This window comes from Anastrepha ludens, chromosome 4, assembly GCF_028408465.1.
Source record: "Anastrepha ludens isolate Willacy chromosome 4, idAnaLude1.1, whole genome shotgun sequence".
In the NCBI taxonomy this organism is placed as follows: domain Eukaryota; kingdom Metazoa; phylum Arthropoda; class Insecta; order Diptera; family Tephritidae; genus Anastrepha; species Anastrepha ludens.
In genome coordinates, this window is record NC_071500.1 from 85,665,108 (window position 1) to 85,681,399 (window position 16,292).

The window sequence follows — 16,292 nt, forward strand, 5'->3', positions numbered from 1 at the left end:
TTGAAATTAATCAGCGGAAAGAAGTGAGAAATTGCTACTGAATAAAATTTTATTATTATTATTTGTAAAAAAAAAGAACTTATTGGCCGCAGCGAGTTACATAACCAACCAAATATTTATTTAGTTATAGTTTGTATTCAATTATTGGTCTATGCATCTTCAGTTGCGCTCACGGATTTCCAGATGAATCGGTTGTTGCTTGTTGTGCCTAGACGCAGGACAATTCTTGATTTGAAAGCAAAATATCTTGTCCACATATACGAAGTATGACTCTGAGGCATCGATTGGCGAACGTTTGAAGTTTTCTGGAGCTTTCTGCTGCCATTTGCCATATTTCGCTTTCATACAGCAGAACCCACTTCACATTTGAATTGAGAATACGAAGACTGGTCTTCTTCGAAATATGCTTAGGTGCTCTTTGCCATATGCTCCTGCTCCCACTAACACTATAACATTCCTCCCCTCTCGGCTGAATCCACCCAGGCACTGATAAAAGCATTTCATAAAGATGGGGAGCCGTGTGGGGTAGCGAGGTTAGTTATTCTGCTCAGTTAAGTGGCTAGTTATTTACTGGAACTAGAAATCTTACTACTTCTGCGCCAGATATTTATTTCATTAGTTCTGGTGTTAACTGCATCGTAGAATTACTTGTACAGCCAACCCTTTTACACTCTGAGCTGTACTTCGAAAGATTACTAAATGTAGATAAAATAGATATCCGTTTAGTGAGTAAAATATGCAGAATTTAATACGCATACTAGGTAAATACATATAAATAGACAAATAAAATAAATAAAAACCGGCATACATATTTATTGCATTTACATACTTACATAGGTAAATGAAATTCCATGTAAAATAACAAATCTTCAACTTTATTTACATTCCAAAACTTATCATGTATGGAAAATTATCTAAATATCCTTCACTTTACTTTCATAAATACCTACATATGAATGCGTGTACGAGTACTATATTTACGATCCAACTAATGCAGAAATACTAAGATGCACTCAACACTTGTTTCTTTCGTTTTCCTGAAATATTCAACATTTTTGGTAGCCAATTTTATAAGCTAATAACAACAAATGAAATCCATGAATTAATTTTTACGTTGATGATATGTTGCTGATATCTCTGGTTTATTATTTATAGCCAAAGAAGACAGCATACAATCAATATACATACATAGGTATGTGCATACCCACTTGCATCAAAAAATAATAAATATACATACAAACAAGAAAGCATTGGGAAAAAATATTTGCTTACACCGAAAACAATTAGAAGCAACAGAAGCAGTTGAAGCAAATCATGCGTAAATTCAATAAACTGCCTGAATGCAACATTTTGCCTATGTATCTGTGAGTATACAAGAGTGTGTGTGTGAGCGATTGCGTAAAGCTATTGGGTATTTGTGTGCATTGAAATATTGTTAGCAAACGACCTAAAGATGTGAAAACAACGAGTTGTTAGTAGGATGTGAAAGACTGTTGCAACAGCTGAGGCTGGAAGAATCCAAATAACACTACTGCAAATAAGTGGCAGCCCTTATACAATATATATGTAGGTATATGAATTATGCTGAAAAGCCAAACTACTCATCAAACATTCTACTTTCTAAACTGGTAGAAGCAATACTGGTTCGTGTGTGGATATAATTTAACCAGTAGTAAAATGACCAATTAGAGGTGTATGCAAAGCAAATGTTCTTTTATTATTATAAAAAACAAATATCAAGCCGCTCATCAAGTATTGTAGTGCATAAACTGGTATTTTACAGAAAAAGTCATTCTAGGTCCCGAGTGGTCTGAACTGTACCAGTTGCAAAATGGCCAAATGGAGGAGTATGCGAAACAAATCTTATATTACTATAAACAACAATTCCAAGCAGCTCACAGAACTTTTAATTAATTAACTGGTATTTGATGCAACAAGTCGTACTAGTTCACTAGTGACCTGAGTGGTACCAGTTGCAAAATGTCCAATTGGAGGTGTATGCAAAGCAAATATTCCTCTATTACTATAAATAACAAGACCAAGCGGGTCATGAAGTATTTTAGTCCATGAACTGGTATTTAGTGCAAGACATGATACCACCTCGCGAGGGACCTGAATTGTACCAGTTGCAAAAGGACTAATTGGAGTTGTCTGCAAACTACCCTAGCGAAAGGCAAGTTATAAGATACGAGAGTACTTAAATAAAAGACTAAATGACTAATAACAGAATTCAAATTTAAATTTCATCACTTGGGTCAGTATTAGAAAAAAAAAACAATTAGTCGATAAAGATAAGAAACATTTTTATATAATGTTATAATTCAAAATACAATTATTTTAAAACTTTCATTTACCAACTTTTATTAACTTTTTCAACTCAGCCCCAGCTGGTGATTTTCGGCACAAACTGGACTAGACCTTTTTTGACCTGTTATGAACTAGTTCAATTTTTATTTACTCTTATAACGCACCCCAAACTGGTGATTTTCGGCCCAAACTGGCCTACTCTGTTTTTAGTCAATTATGAGTTACTTCAATTTTTATTTACTTTTTCAACTCATCCCAAACTGGGGATTTTCGGTGCAAACTGGGCTAGATCGTTTTCGGTCTGTTATTAACTAGTACAATGTATATAATGCTGATGAATAGGCTGTGAATTGGCAATTCATAACACATCGCCATGCATGTGAAGGAAAAGGATTGAAGGGAAAATTATTGGAAGATCATTAGAATACGTGCATTGCAGTTGAGGGAGGTTATATTGAATAAGAAAATTAATTTTCACATTCAAAAATTCACATTCTTGTATTTTTCTTTTTTTATTTTCCAACCAACATGCAGTTCAGAGCTAGTAGATTTAACCGCTGGGTATTTACACACACAGCAAGTGGAAGAACCACTTGGCCCAGAAACACCCAAAGCCTTGTATTTAAAAAAAAAATAGTTTTGCCATAAACAGCTACAGAAACAACTAAAACAACAACCAACAATACTAACAAGTGGCAAGAGGCAGTGTTGCATGAACTGAAGTTCTGCTGCAATAATATTTGAAAATAAATTTTTAGTCTGACTGAAATTTTGCTCATAGCGATAAGCTCATGCACTTATGTATGTATGTATGTGTATTTCTAAAGTAAGTAATCATATATACCAAATTTTTCTTACTTGATGACTATTATCTGGGTATGTACCTGGAAACGCATATATCGAACTTTGCAAAATATAAAATTTGTTTATAAGAAGCGTAATATCCTGCAACCTTCCATAGGCAAAGCAATATTTTTGCTAACTTGAGCAAATTCAAAACAGACCAAAATATTAAGAATAACAGATGGAAGTAGTCTCTACTTAACTACATACATATAAAGATACAGATATACGTTGTGAGGCAGTAAAACAATGCAAAAGAGAAAGAAATCCATAAGCAGAACCAACCGGCAATTAATCATTTGAAAAGCTTTCATTTTCCTAATACTTATTTGGAGTGAAAGCTCTGGCGTAATAAAGACAGAAATTTCAAAAATTGCCCATAATAGCAAAATCTACTACCCAGCTAAGTCCACAATCGGAACCTTTGCTACACCACCGCTGTCTTCTTTCACATCTCGAAAGAAATAAGGTCCGATAATGTCAATCAAACTTTACAAATGCCTTGACGCTGGGCCGAGTACTAAAGGCCTGTGTTCGCTCCAATTGCGACAATTTTCTTAGAGACATTGTCGGTTCGCCAAAAATTAGCCTCGTCCGAAAAGTTGTTTTTCTGACCTAAATCCGGATCTCTGTACCCGAAATTTCGATACACTTTTTCAATAATTTCCACACATTCAGCAAGCGTGAAGCGATGAATGATGGAATGGCAAACCTTAGCAAATATCTAAATATTTTGACAATTAGATGGCTTTGGTAACCTTAACAGCTGCTTAAGCTCATATGTAGTTCTATAACTCCCTCAGTTTTCCTCTGATTTGCTTGAAATTTCGACACAAAATTACGGAAGCTTAGACCTTTTGAAATATGTAAAAACCACTAAAACTGTATACCAGGAAATGAGACTTTCAGCTATTAGCCCATAGATGTCGCTAGGAGTATTTTTAAACCTTCCCAAATGTCTTGTTTTTTTTCGTCTGTCATCTGTCAACAATATTCAGTCCATTGTTTGTTACGTTTCATACAACAATGCATTATTGTCGCTCTTAAGAATGTCGTATTTCGTGCCTTCAAACTACGATGTGCGGACATCGTGAAACCACTTGTGAAATGCTGCTCTTACGGTTCAAAAGGAAGTATTTTTTGCATCGAATCGTTACGGGTGATGAAAATGGGTGTATTTCTCCAATCCCAAGCGTAAACGATCGGACCATACGCCCGGTCACAAGCCGAAAACAATGGCCGAACCAAATCACTTCGGCCGCAAGGCAATGCTGTGTGTTTTCTGAGATCAGCTGGGTATGATTTGGAATGAGCTATTAAAACGAGGTGAAACAGTTGACGGTGCACGCTACCAACGACAATTGGCCGATTTGAACAGCGCTATACGAAAACGCCGAGAATATGCCGATCGGCGTCACAAAGTAATTTTTCTTGATGACAATGCACCGCCACATCGAACAAGAGCGACCCGGAAATTGATGGAGACGTACGATTGGGAACCGCTGGTGCATGCGGCTTACTCACCAGACTTGGCGCCTTCTGATTATCATTTGTTTACACCGATGGTCCACGCACTTTCCGAGCAGCGCTTCAATTCTCACGAAGAAGCCAAAAAATTGCTCGATGATTGGTTTGCCGCCAAAGACGGCCAATTTTTTTCGCGCGGCTTCCACAAATTCCCTGAGAGATGGGAAAAATGTGTCGCTGGCGATGGCTATTATTTTGAAGATTCAATTTGTAACCATTTTTTGTTAATAAACGCTTGAAATTGAAAAAAGTTCTCATTTCATAGGTATCTACCTGGTATTTTTTTTAAATCAGTCAAATGAGAGTAAGCGGGAGAAAACCAGTAAATAAAGGAGAGGGGAGAGGGAGTTATGTTTGGTAGTGGAGAAGTAGTAGTAGGGTGGAGAAGTATACCGAACGATGACTGCTTACGATTGTGTTAACTTTCCTGCCTAATGATGAAATTCATAAGGCGTGTGATATCTAAACCTGCTATATCGGATCTGCGGGGGTGCATGCATGAGCAGAACACAAAAATCAGAAGACACTGTCCGAAAAGTAAGAGATTTCATTCGTTTTTTCTGAAAAAATTAATTTAAAAATGAGTATTTTAATAGTTAATAATTATTTTCTCAACACGTAATTAAAACAAGCAGTTATCGAAAAGCGCCAAGTAAAAAATAAGCAAACGATATTTTTTTCTCAATTTATGTAAGAATAGGTACTACCTTTTGAATAATATGTTTCCCAAAATTAACTAATAATAATTTTTATTGTGACTTTATCAATTAAATTTATTAATATTTTTTTTAAAGAAAAAAATGTTTTTTTTTTCTTTTCATCCAGAAAAGTAAAACAATGATGGTGATTTTGAAAATTTTATTTAAAAAAAATTTAATTTCGAAGAGATTTTATATTTCTTTATTATTTTATTGTTATTGAAAAAACTACATTTTAGAGAAAATTTTAATCCAGAAAAATTCGTAAATTCGTAAACTATGGATTTCATTTCAGTAAATATTCGGCAACATTTTTAATTTCCAACAAAATTTAATTTCGAAGAATTCCAAAAATATGGCGGGTTTGGGGCTTTCCTTTAAAAAAAAAAATTATTGTGGAATTTATTTAAGGAAAATTTTTGTCTCGAAAAAATTTAATCCAAAAAAGTTTAAACTTTCGTCCCAAAAAACTCCTAAAATAGGGAGATTTTGTGGATTTTATTACAGAAAAGTTTTGGAAAATAAATTTTATTTTTGAAAAAAATTATATACAGAAAACTTCCAAAATTTTGAATTTTTAACCAGAAAAATTGGTAAGTAATAAAATGTGGATTTGATTACAGAAAGCTTCCGAAAAAAACTATGTTTTTGGAATATTTTAATCAAGAAAAACTCCTAAGTACTAAGTTGTGAATTTTATTGTAGAAACATTTTGGGAAAAGTTGTAGTTAAAAAAAATGTGTATCCAGAAAAAATCTAAATCTGGTATTTCGTACTGTAATAATCAGTAATTTTCACTTATAGCCCTTTTTTTTTTTTTTTTTTTTTTTTTGAAAAACAAAAATGTGAAAAAAATTTAGAAAATAAACTCAATAAAATAAAATTCAATAATCAATATCAATCAATCGGCGGCCACCGTAGCAGAATAAGTTGGTACGTGACTACTATTCGGATGTGCGTAGGTGCGAATATTCGTGCATGAAATACCAAAATGATAGAAAAAGTTTGTTCTAATAGCGGTCGCTCCTCGGCAGGCCACTTCCTATTGTACAGCTGCCATGAAAAGGCTCTTCATACTTCAAACCATTGGCCTCTCGGAGTCGGCTGTAAGTCCCTCCATTTGCGGAACAACATCAAGACTCACGCCGCAAATAGGAGGAGGAGCTCGGCCAAACATCCAAAAAGGGTGTAAGCGCCAATTATATATAAATATATATACATATATCTATACTGTAAAGGTGAATCTCTGTACGTTGTCCGCGCATCACTACGAAACGACAACACCAAATGACGTAAACATTTTTATACATTCATATTTTCACACACCACTCTCATTCGTCACTACTAATCGAATATTTGCTTAAATTTAATCTAAAAAATCTTAGTTTTTCCTATTCCCCACTATTTATAGCACACTCTAGACTTCATAATCCGCATAAGCCGTTCAACTATGACCCAAATGCAAAGTTCAAAAACGGTTAGAGATAGAAAATTAATAAAAATAATTTTGCTTGATATTTTTCTGATTAATTGTTTTGATTTTATTCAACGAGGCATAGAAACGGAAGCCGGGTATTGTAATATTATGGTTATTAATAAAAAGTTATTTTCTATGAAATTATTGTTTGTAATTCTTTTATATACATATCCTAAATCCCACAAAACTACTCCTGCGCGAGCGGGGCCGCAGGGTAAAGCTAGTATGTATATATAATCAATATGTTTTAGTACTATAATGCAAAATTTAGTACTGTAATAATCAATAATTTTCATTAATAATCCCATTTTTCTTTCCTTGTTGTTTTTTTTTAGAAAAAATATTTATAAAAAATTGTAAAAAATTAATCTAATTTAATACTGCAAGAAAAAATTTAGTACTGTAATAATCAATAATTTTCATTAATAATCAATCCTTTTTTTCTCTTTTTTTTAATTTTCACAAAATAGTGAAAAATTAATATTATAATAATTAATATTTACTTCCTCTAAAAATAATTTAGAAAAAAAAATCACTATCGAAATACGCCATGTAAATGTAAGCAAAACGTCTATCTGTACCTATACACCATATACATACATACCTGCATACTCGTACACATATGAAGTACCACTTCAAAAGCATGCACTATGAAGACCCAACAAATTTTCCACCTATTTTTGATAGTCTCTCCGACTTTTCCCCTGAAAATGTTTAGCTTTAATTTGAATATCTTGCTCTTCACGCCCAACACTCACTTGTCTATTTTACTCACCATGCTATGTTACATGTGCATTTGTACACAGATACACACATGTATGTATATAAACTTATGCACATGCCAGTATGGAAGTATGTAATTGCAGACTACATCTTTCTTTTGTTGTGGTTTTGTTGGTCTCTTTTCTGACAGCTCGAAAATTTATTTTCGTCGATTTGCTTGTGTGGAATGTTGTCATCTGTTTAGTGCTTTGTTGTCTTACATTTTTTTTTTTTGTTTTGTGGTTTTTTGTGAGTTTGTGTTTTTTATTGGTTGATTAGCCGCAGCTTTCGAAAGTTAATATGTTTTTAAACATTTTGATTTCATGTTACACATGTACATGTCGCCGACACTTGTTGCTACGAAATTTCGAATATATCACCATGTTGATGGGTGGGTTGTGTAGACGACCACCTAAAAATACATGCGAGCATACATTTGTACATACAAACATATGTGTGTTGCATACAGTTGTGGCAGAAATATACAAATGTTCAAGTCATAATGAGAAAACTACGAAAGGAGGGAAGATTTACGCGAAAGCGGAAAGTGGAGTCAAATGCACCCAAAAATTATATTTTTCAAACACAATTTTTTTATAAAACATCAAAATATACCATTTCCATATATTTCTATACAAATTTGAATAAACCAGTTTCTTATTTAAAATTTCCAAATTGCACGCGAAATCATTACGTAGCATAACATCAATCAACCGACCAAACTACTAACAAACCAATTAGAAAAAATTAAGTCCAGTGAAGGTAACGAAGTGAAAGAAGAAGCGTAGCATGAAGTGTAAGTGCATCTGAAAACACCCATCAAGCCATACGTACATTTATAAGTATGTTTGTAGGTATGTATATACCAGTAAGTAGACGCCGTCACCGCCTTTTTACCTGCCCTGCGATAGCTTCTAATTAAATGCCAAGATACCAACTTGTTAGCAGATGAAATATGCATGCAACCGAGAAACCAGCTGACCGAGCGAAGCTGAGCAATTCCATCATCAATCGATGCAACATCTCTCATGCGAAAGTCAAACCAAATATTATATTATTCAGAGTCAACAAGAGGTGCTCAGAGTGAAGGGGTGAGTTTTTAATGCACGAACAACTTGTAGACTTTTTTTTTACTGTGCGATCTTTCTCAGCGCTCTCCCACTCTCCAGACTGGTTATCTGAGCAAGCATAGGCAATGATAGGCATGAGTGGTGTGTAAGTAATCAAACAATAATGAGTAGTGAGGGAAAAAGAGAGAGAGCGAGAGAGAGAGGGAGAATAAAAGCGAGAAATAAGATTAGTGAGTGGTGCAAGCTGAGCTGGAGAAAAAGTATCTACGAATTTGAGCGTAAGTGAATTCTTTGCAAGCGTTAGTTGATTTCTCAAAAGGGCAGTAACTGAGTAGATTCATATGCTGGCATGTAAAAAGATGCAGAGCCTTGTGAGTACTTCGTCGATAAATATTATCTGCGAGCAAAAATGTATAACTTAGTGAATATTTAAATGAGTTAAAATGTTTTATCGTAAACTGGTACAGATAATGAGTTTGTGAGCATTGATAAAATTTATCTAAATGACTTTTTTGACATTGAGAGCTGTTAATTTAGAGAGGAAGAGATATGTCTGTAGTTACCTTGAAAATGTAAAGAAAGATTGAGTGACTTCTCTGTAGCGAAAGTAGCTGCATGGATATTTACACTGGTATCTTAAATTTTATCTGTGAGCACTTCCAACACCATAAACAAGTTATCTGCGCTAGCAAACGCAATTGAGTATCTGAGCAATATTTAATTAATGAGCAGAGTAATTCTTAATAACGGGCCCACAGCATTTGAGAGTAATGGCGTAATGAGTTGGTGAAGAATGCAGTCTGAAGATAAAATTATCTGCATTTTTCAGGGTGTATGAGAATATAAATATTTGAGTAGTTTTTTGTAAAAAAGTAGTAATGCAAAAATTATTTGAAAGAAACTAAGCACTCATTTCATGAAAAAGATAATATGAGAGTTTTTGAGAGAAACAACTTCTTGGTGCTCCGCCGAGTGGTAAGCTTTTCTCTGACGATCATTATTTTACTTTTTTTTTTCGAAAACAAATGTGCACAGTTGCTCATAAAAGAGTGAGCTCTAAAATTATCTGAGCTTAGAGCTCATAAATGATGATCACATAAGTGAGCTAAGTATTCCAGAGTGAGACATGACATTTTTTTTTTTAGTTTATGTGCAGAAAAATTCCTAAATTTTTCATCAAGAAGAATTGCTGAGTAATATAGTGTGGATTTTATTTTAGAAAAATTCCGAAAAAAAAATGTTTTTTTGGAAAATCTTAATCAAGAAAATTTCCTAAGTAACAAACTGTGGATTTGATTTCAGAAAAGTTTTGCGAAAAATTTTTATTTTAGAAAAAATGTGTAGCAAGAAAAGTTCTAAAATTATTTATTTTAGAAAAAAATTAATTAAAAAAAAAATTTTAATCCAGAAAAATTTATAAGTAATAAGCGGTGAATTCTATTTCAAAAAAAGTTTACCAACATTTTTAATTTCCAACAAATTTTTATTCCGAAAAAATTTCAAAAATAGAATTAAATTTTCTTTCAAAACATTTTCGGAAAATTTTATTTAAAAAAATTGTATCCTGAAAAATTCTAAAATCATGGAGATCCCGCTGAACTTATTTAAGAAAAATTTTAGTTTCGAAAAACAAATGTAGTCCAGAAAAATTCCTAAGTAATAAATGATGGATTTTATTTCAGAAAAATTTCCAACAAACTTTCATTTTTATTAAATTCCAAAAAATTGTAGGTTTTATGAACTTTATTTCAGAAAAATGTTTGCTAAAAAAAGTTTTTGTGCAGAAAAATTCTAAATTTATGAAGATCCTGCTGAAGGTATTTAACAAAAATTTTAACTTCGAAAAAAATTTTAAACCAGAAAAATCCCTAAGTAGTAAACTGCAGATTTTATTTTACAAAAATAGCATCAAAATTTTTAATTTCCAACAAACTTTTATCCGGATAAGTTCTAAAAAAGGTAGGTTTTGCAGATTTTCTTTCGGAAAAATTGTGGGAAAATTCATATTTTATTGTAGAAAAAAATTGCATCCAGAAAAATTCTAAAATTATGGAGATCCTGCGAGCTTAAACAAAATTAAACTCTGAAACTCCAAAAAGAAGATGTAGGACTTGTTCATTTTATTCCAGAAAATTTTGGGAAAACGTTTTTATTTCCAAAAATGTCAAACCAGGGAAATGCCACAATTTTACATTTGCCTTATGGGTTTTATTTCTGAAAAATGTCGCAAACAATTTTAAACAGAAAAATTACAAAAATATTTTTATTTCAGAAAAAATTCGGGGAAAAAAGTTGTTTCAAATAATTAGGATTGTTTGTGGATTTTATTTCAGAAAATAAACTCATTTCGAAATATAAATTAAGTACTTATCGCAATAAATACAAAACAGCCTGGCTCCACTTCTCAATTTCTCAAAGTTGGCTTTTCATCGTTTTTATTGAATACTTATAGACACGCACCAAATTTCCACAACCCAAAACAAATTCTTTGTGAAATTGAAAAAAAAACCAAATTACAAAATTTCTTAATACACAAATCTGCTGCTTTCTTAGGAAGATTCACAAATGAAGCCGGAGTCATCGCCTATACCACATCTGATTCGAGCCGAGCAAGAAGCGGCCGAAATAATTATCGAAGCCCGGAGACGTAAAGCCTTACTACTAAGAAAAACAAAAACTGCTGCAAATAGAGAAGTAGAAGATTTATACAATACACGCGAAAAGATATTGACGGAACTTGGAAAGAATGTTGAAGTTGCAGTAAAGAAATTTGAAAGAAGGCTGCAGCGTGATACGGAAGAGACAATTCAAAAAATAGAGGAACAGGTGGAGAAAAATCGGAAAGCTGTTGTAAATATGGTACTGAAAATGATGTATGACGTCGAGCCGGCACCGCACAGAAATTTAGTTGTGACGAAAGATGATTCACAGCCAGAACAGAGAAACAATTAAAGTCGGGATGGATTTTTCAACTAATCAAAGTTCGCTGAAGGTAGCGATGGCGCTGGCGAAAGACGAAATTAAATAGTGATAGACGGGCTTTGGGCGAGTAATTTGGACTCATTGGACGTAGGATTCGAATATCAGATATTCCTTACAGTAGCAAAGATGCTTGGGATTTTATTTACAATTACCACGAAAACTAATTAAAAATTTTGGCATATTGAGCCAGTTTTCTAAAATTGAAATAATAAAAAAATTTAAATAGAAGTCCACCATCGGTAGGCAATGAAAAATATCTATTTAAATTATTATCAAGAAAAATTATCAGTTGAAGTAATTTGTAAGAGAACAAACTGCCGCATTGCATAAATTAAATGAGAAGAAGCTTAAGGCTTCGTATATTATTGCTGTAGTTTATCGAATATTCCACCAAAATATACTTTGAAACTATAGATATTAGAGAACATCCATAAATATTTCCACCACTTAAAATATATATACAGTTTTTTTTATTTACTAAAAACGTTTTTCAAAAACAAAAGTGGAGGGTTAATTTTGCGCCACCTTGTATAACATTTAAGCCGCGTTGGCGTTTGATTTGTGAAGGAAAATCATCACTTCGTATCGAAAATCGTGAAATGGTTGAGTACTAAAAATCTTCAAACTGACGATGAAATTGTCACCCTGAAAATACTGGGTAGTACTTTGAAGGTCACGAAATCGATTTGAAGATTTGAAATTTTATTATTTTTTTTATGTCTATGCCATTCATCTAGGTATATGCAAAGATTAACTTAGACAGGTACTTACGGAATGAGCGAATTGCCACTCTGAGCGACAGTGAGGCGGCACTCAAGGTTTTGCCATATAGTGAGATTAAGTCCTCACTGGTGCATGAGTGTATCGAGAAAATGAATCCGATACGAACGAAGTAGCGGACGCATTGCCAAGAGAGGCTGCGACTTTGTCATTAACAGGACCCGAACCCTTCCTTGCTATGGGACAACGCACCATCCAAAAGAAGCTTAGGAGTGAAGAGCTAAGGCTAAGGAAGGTTTAATGGTACCAAACTGTGGGACTATGCCAAGCGAAATCCTTACCCAAATAGGTTTAAAAAACTCATAACCCTCCGCAAGAACAAACTGAAAATGCTCATGGGTATTCTCACTGGCCATCGCAGGCTGCGCAGTCATCTGCACAGGATCGTGATATGGTCCACTGACACCTGTCGTTTCTGCGACCAATTTCTGGAGACTGCATTGCATCTTCTCCTGGAATGCAGCGCTATAGCGTGGAGAATATTGAGATATCTCGGCCATTCGTAACCAGAAGAAAGGCACATACGCTTAGTTCAACCCAGCTCTATAATCTTAAGTTTAATAAAGGAACTGGGTCTGTATGATGTACCGTGATGAGTGGAAGGCACAAAAGACCCTGAGGTCGAGCTGCTGCATCTTAAATTTAATAAGGGTACTGGGTCTGGATGAGGTACTGTGATGAGTAGAGGCCGCAAAAGACCATGAGGTCGAAGTGAAAACCTCAAACAAATCCAATTTTTTTTTTATGGTAAAAAGTCAACATATCACAGCTGGAAATCCAATGGAGAAACTCTCTTGCCAAGAAGTGGTACCTTGGACTAAGTACGCAACTGAGTAGTAAAGTCCTCTCTCGACAAACAAAATTAACACTCTATAAAGTTCTCATCATACCCGTACTCAAGTAAGCCGCAGAAGCTTGAACGATGACAATATCCGATGAAGCGTCACTTAGAGTGTTTGAGAGAAAGATTCTGCGGAAGATTTTTGGACGTTTGCCCACTAGTGATGCCGATTTTCGCAGACGCTGGAGCAATGATCTGTATGAGCTTCACGACAACATAGACATAGCGCGACGAATAAAGATCCAGCGGCTCCGTTGGCTGAGTCATGTCGTCCGAATGGATACAAATGCTCCAGCTCGGAAAGTATTCGATGCGGTACAAGCTGGTGGTAGCAGAGGAAGAGGAAGACCTCCGCTGCGTTGGAAAGATCAGGTGGAGAAGGCCTTGACTTCACCTGGTTTGCCCAACAGGTGCCGGTTAGCTCGAGAAAGAAACGACTTGTGCCCTTTGCTAAGCTCGGCTCGTGTAAATGGTTCTCGCAATATTTCCATATTCTTTTTCTACCAATATTTCAACATAGCTTAACTCAATTTTATTGTGAACTGTGCATTTCATAGAAATGTCTTTTATGTCTTCATCAACATTATTATTAAGTATAAAAACAACGTCCGAGTTTTGCATAACTATAGAAATTATCGTTATTTAATCTCGACAGCGCAAAAGTTTCAAAGCAAATCTGACAAATGTCGAGTATTGTTTAAATTCCAGTCGACCAGTCAATCACCCGCCTTAAGCTTTGTGATTCTTGTAGTTGTTATTCTCTTCGCTCCAGAACTAAAGGTTCCCATTCTTCTTTTGCTTACCACTTTTTGATTATTTATTGTTCGTACATTGTACCGTAATACAGTTACATATGTATACAAATACAATATATAACACAACATAATAAATATTTAGCTTAGTTTTATGCAAATTTTTTCATGTTTTCTAATGAGCGCGCATTTTTTTCAATTTTTTTCTCAAATTCTTTGTATGCCAGTTACGCTTAGTAATGCTGAAATTGACCAATTTTTGTTTGTGTGCAGTCTTTCATTGAGTTAATTTTTGACATTTTGTCGTTGTTTTATGAAAATGAATGTTATTTATTGTTTTAAGCTTGAAACTCTGTCGAATATTTTGGCATTACCGCATCGCATCACTTCGCGCCGCTCCACCGCAATACTCGCAGTCTTTCCTGCACTGAGCTTTCAACGATTTGGTTTACCTCTTTTTTCTGTTTTTTTTTTAATATTTTTTTTTTTTGTTTTTGTTATCAACTCGTTTTCCAGCGCCACATACGCATGTCTTATTAAAAATGTTGCTATAAATTTTTTTGGCAACTGTTACCGCTTCTTGTTTATTAAAATATTGAATGATGATTATTGCTTATTTATATGTTTCTTGTGGCCGGTGCTATTATTCTTCGTGACAACTTTAATGGGTGAATGGTAATTTTATACAAAAAATTGCATGTTAAATGCAAATTTTATTACTTTTCGCCAAGATGTGCATTGCAAGTGTTGAAAAGGGAGCTGCGTGTAGGAGGACGAAGGTGAAGATAAAATCCAAGTAAAGAAAAATTAATGATTATAATTAAAATTAATGCGGAAATTGGTGCTTTAATAGACAATTAATTTTAAAAAGTTTATTTTGAAAAGGTCGAAAATTCGTACTACAAAAATAGTCATACGGAATATATACACGAGCTGCTCCTCTTATTTTTGGTGTGCGTCTTGATGTTGTTCTACAAACGGAACATCTCCCTCCGGAATAATTTCCTCTATTATTACCCAAGGAAGCATTCAGTTTTTATGAAAAATGTATGCCAAAATGGCCCTATGTTCCACACTGGAACTCTAGGAATTTATGGTGATGACGAAGATGTTAAAATAGCAAATACGTAACAGTTCATACGCTGGTCTGATCCTGCACCTATGTGGCCGTTCGCTACAGGTTTTGCGGTGAACGAATAGATGACCACAGTTGCAGTATCAGTGGTTATTATTATTATTTTTATTTTTGTGTAGGATCAGCTTATCATATTCTTGCCTTAGTTTTTATTAACTTCATAATTCGCCCAGAAAACTAGTAAACTGGACCTTCTGTTAAGAATATTGCTGCTATACAGAAAACTTAGACGAAGTCAAGCTAAATTGTGAAGACAGAAGATATGGCACAATGTGTGCGGGGGTCGGCTCTATACGGGTATATTGGGTTGGCAATGTCATAAGGAAAGTAATACTCCAGTGGAGATATCCTTCGATTCGGCGTTCATGGGCATACAGGTACTAGGCTCGGAAGGACTGGTTTGTCCATGCGGTGAGTACTTTGTGCAAGGTAAATGTTTTTGGAGCTCTGTACAAACCGCCGAACGCCTGTAGAGCCGCATGCGAAAACCAGAATCGTCGATATACAAAAATTCTAGAGGAGCTTGATCGGTTCGGCTAATTTTTTCGTTCTGCTCATTGAAATGCAGGATGATTTAGAAAAACCAAAAATTTGGAAAAACCCCAAGAATAAGATGAACAATGTAGATTAGGTTAGGTTATGGTGGTAGTCGGTCTGCACGACCAACTCACTTAGACCTTACAGGTCCGTTGTGATACCACTGTGCTCCCTATTGTGGCTCTTATGAAATGTAGAATTGATCCCAACCCCACGCCAGACAGCTCTGTAAAAGAATTAAAAAAGTATTTACCTAGACAACCTGCTCTGATTTTAGCTAGGGCTGGACAATTGCAAAGAAAGTACTCAACTGTTTCTTCCTCTTCCTCATCTCTGCAACTACTGCAATATTCATGGGAGAAAGCTCCTAGTCTTGAGGAATGGCTGCCAAATAGCCAATAACCGGTTATACAAGCCACGACTTTCGAGATATTATCTCTTGAGATACTAAGCAATTCCTTTGTTCTTTTCTTCTTTATTTGCGGCCATAGTAGCCTAGCTGTTAGACACGTATCTTCATTTCTCCATGACCTATTGGCCTCTTGGATAAAGTGGTTTTTTATTATTAGTTTACTCGTGGC

At 34.6% G+C, this 16,292-nt stretch overlaps 1 protein-coding gene across 1 annotated transcript; it reads left to right on the plus strand.

Annotated features, from left to right (window-relative positions):
• The first annotated feature begins 11,249 nt into the window (after window positions 1-11,249).
• LOC128861903 (probable V-type proton ATPase subunit G) lies at window positions 11,250-11,636 on the plus strand. The gene has a single exon (XM_054100281.1). It carries the CDS (start codon window positions 11,250-11,252, stop codon window positions 11,634-11,636), a length of 387 nt encoding a protein of 128 aa, XP_053956256.1.
• Window positions 11,637-16,292: the final 4,656 nt, after the last annotated feature.

Bases quoted from the DNA above. Each gene is read 5' to 3' on its own strand.
- LOC128861903 (XM_054100281.1), top strand. From the start codon at position 11,250: ATGAAGCCGGAGTCATCGCCTATACCACATCTGATTCGAGCCGAGCAA.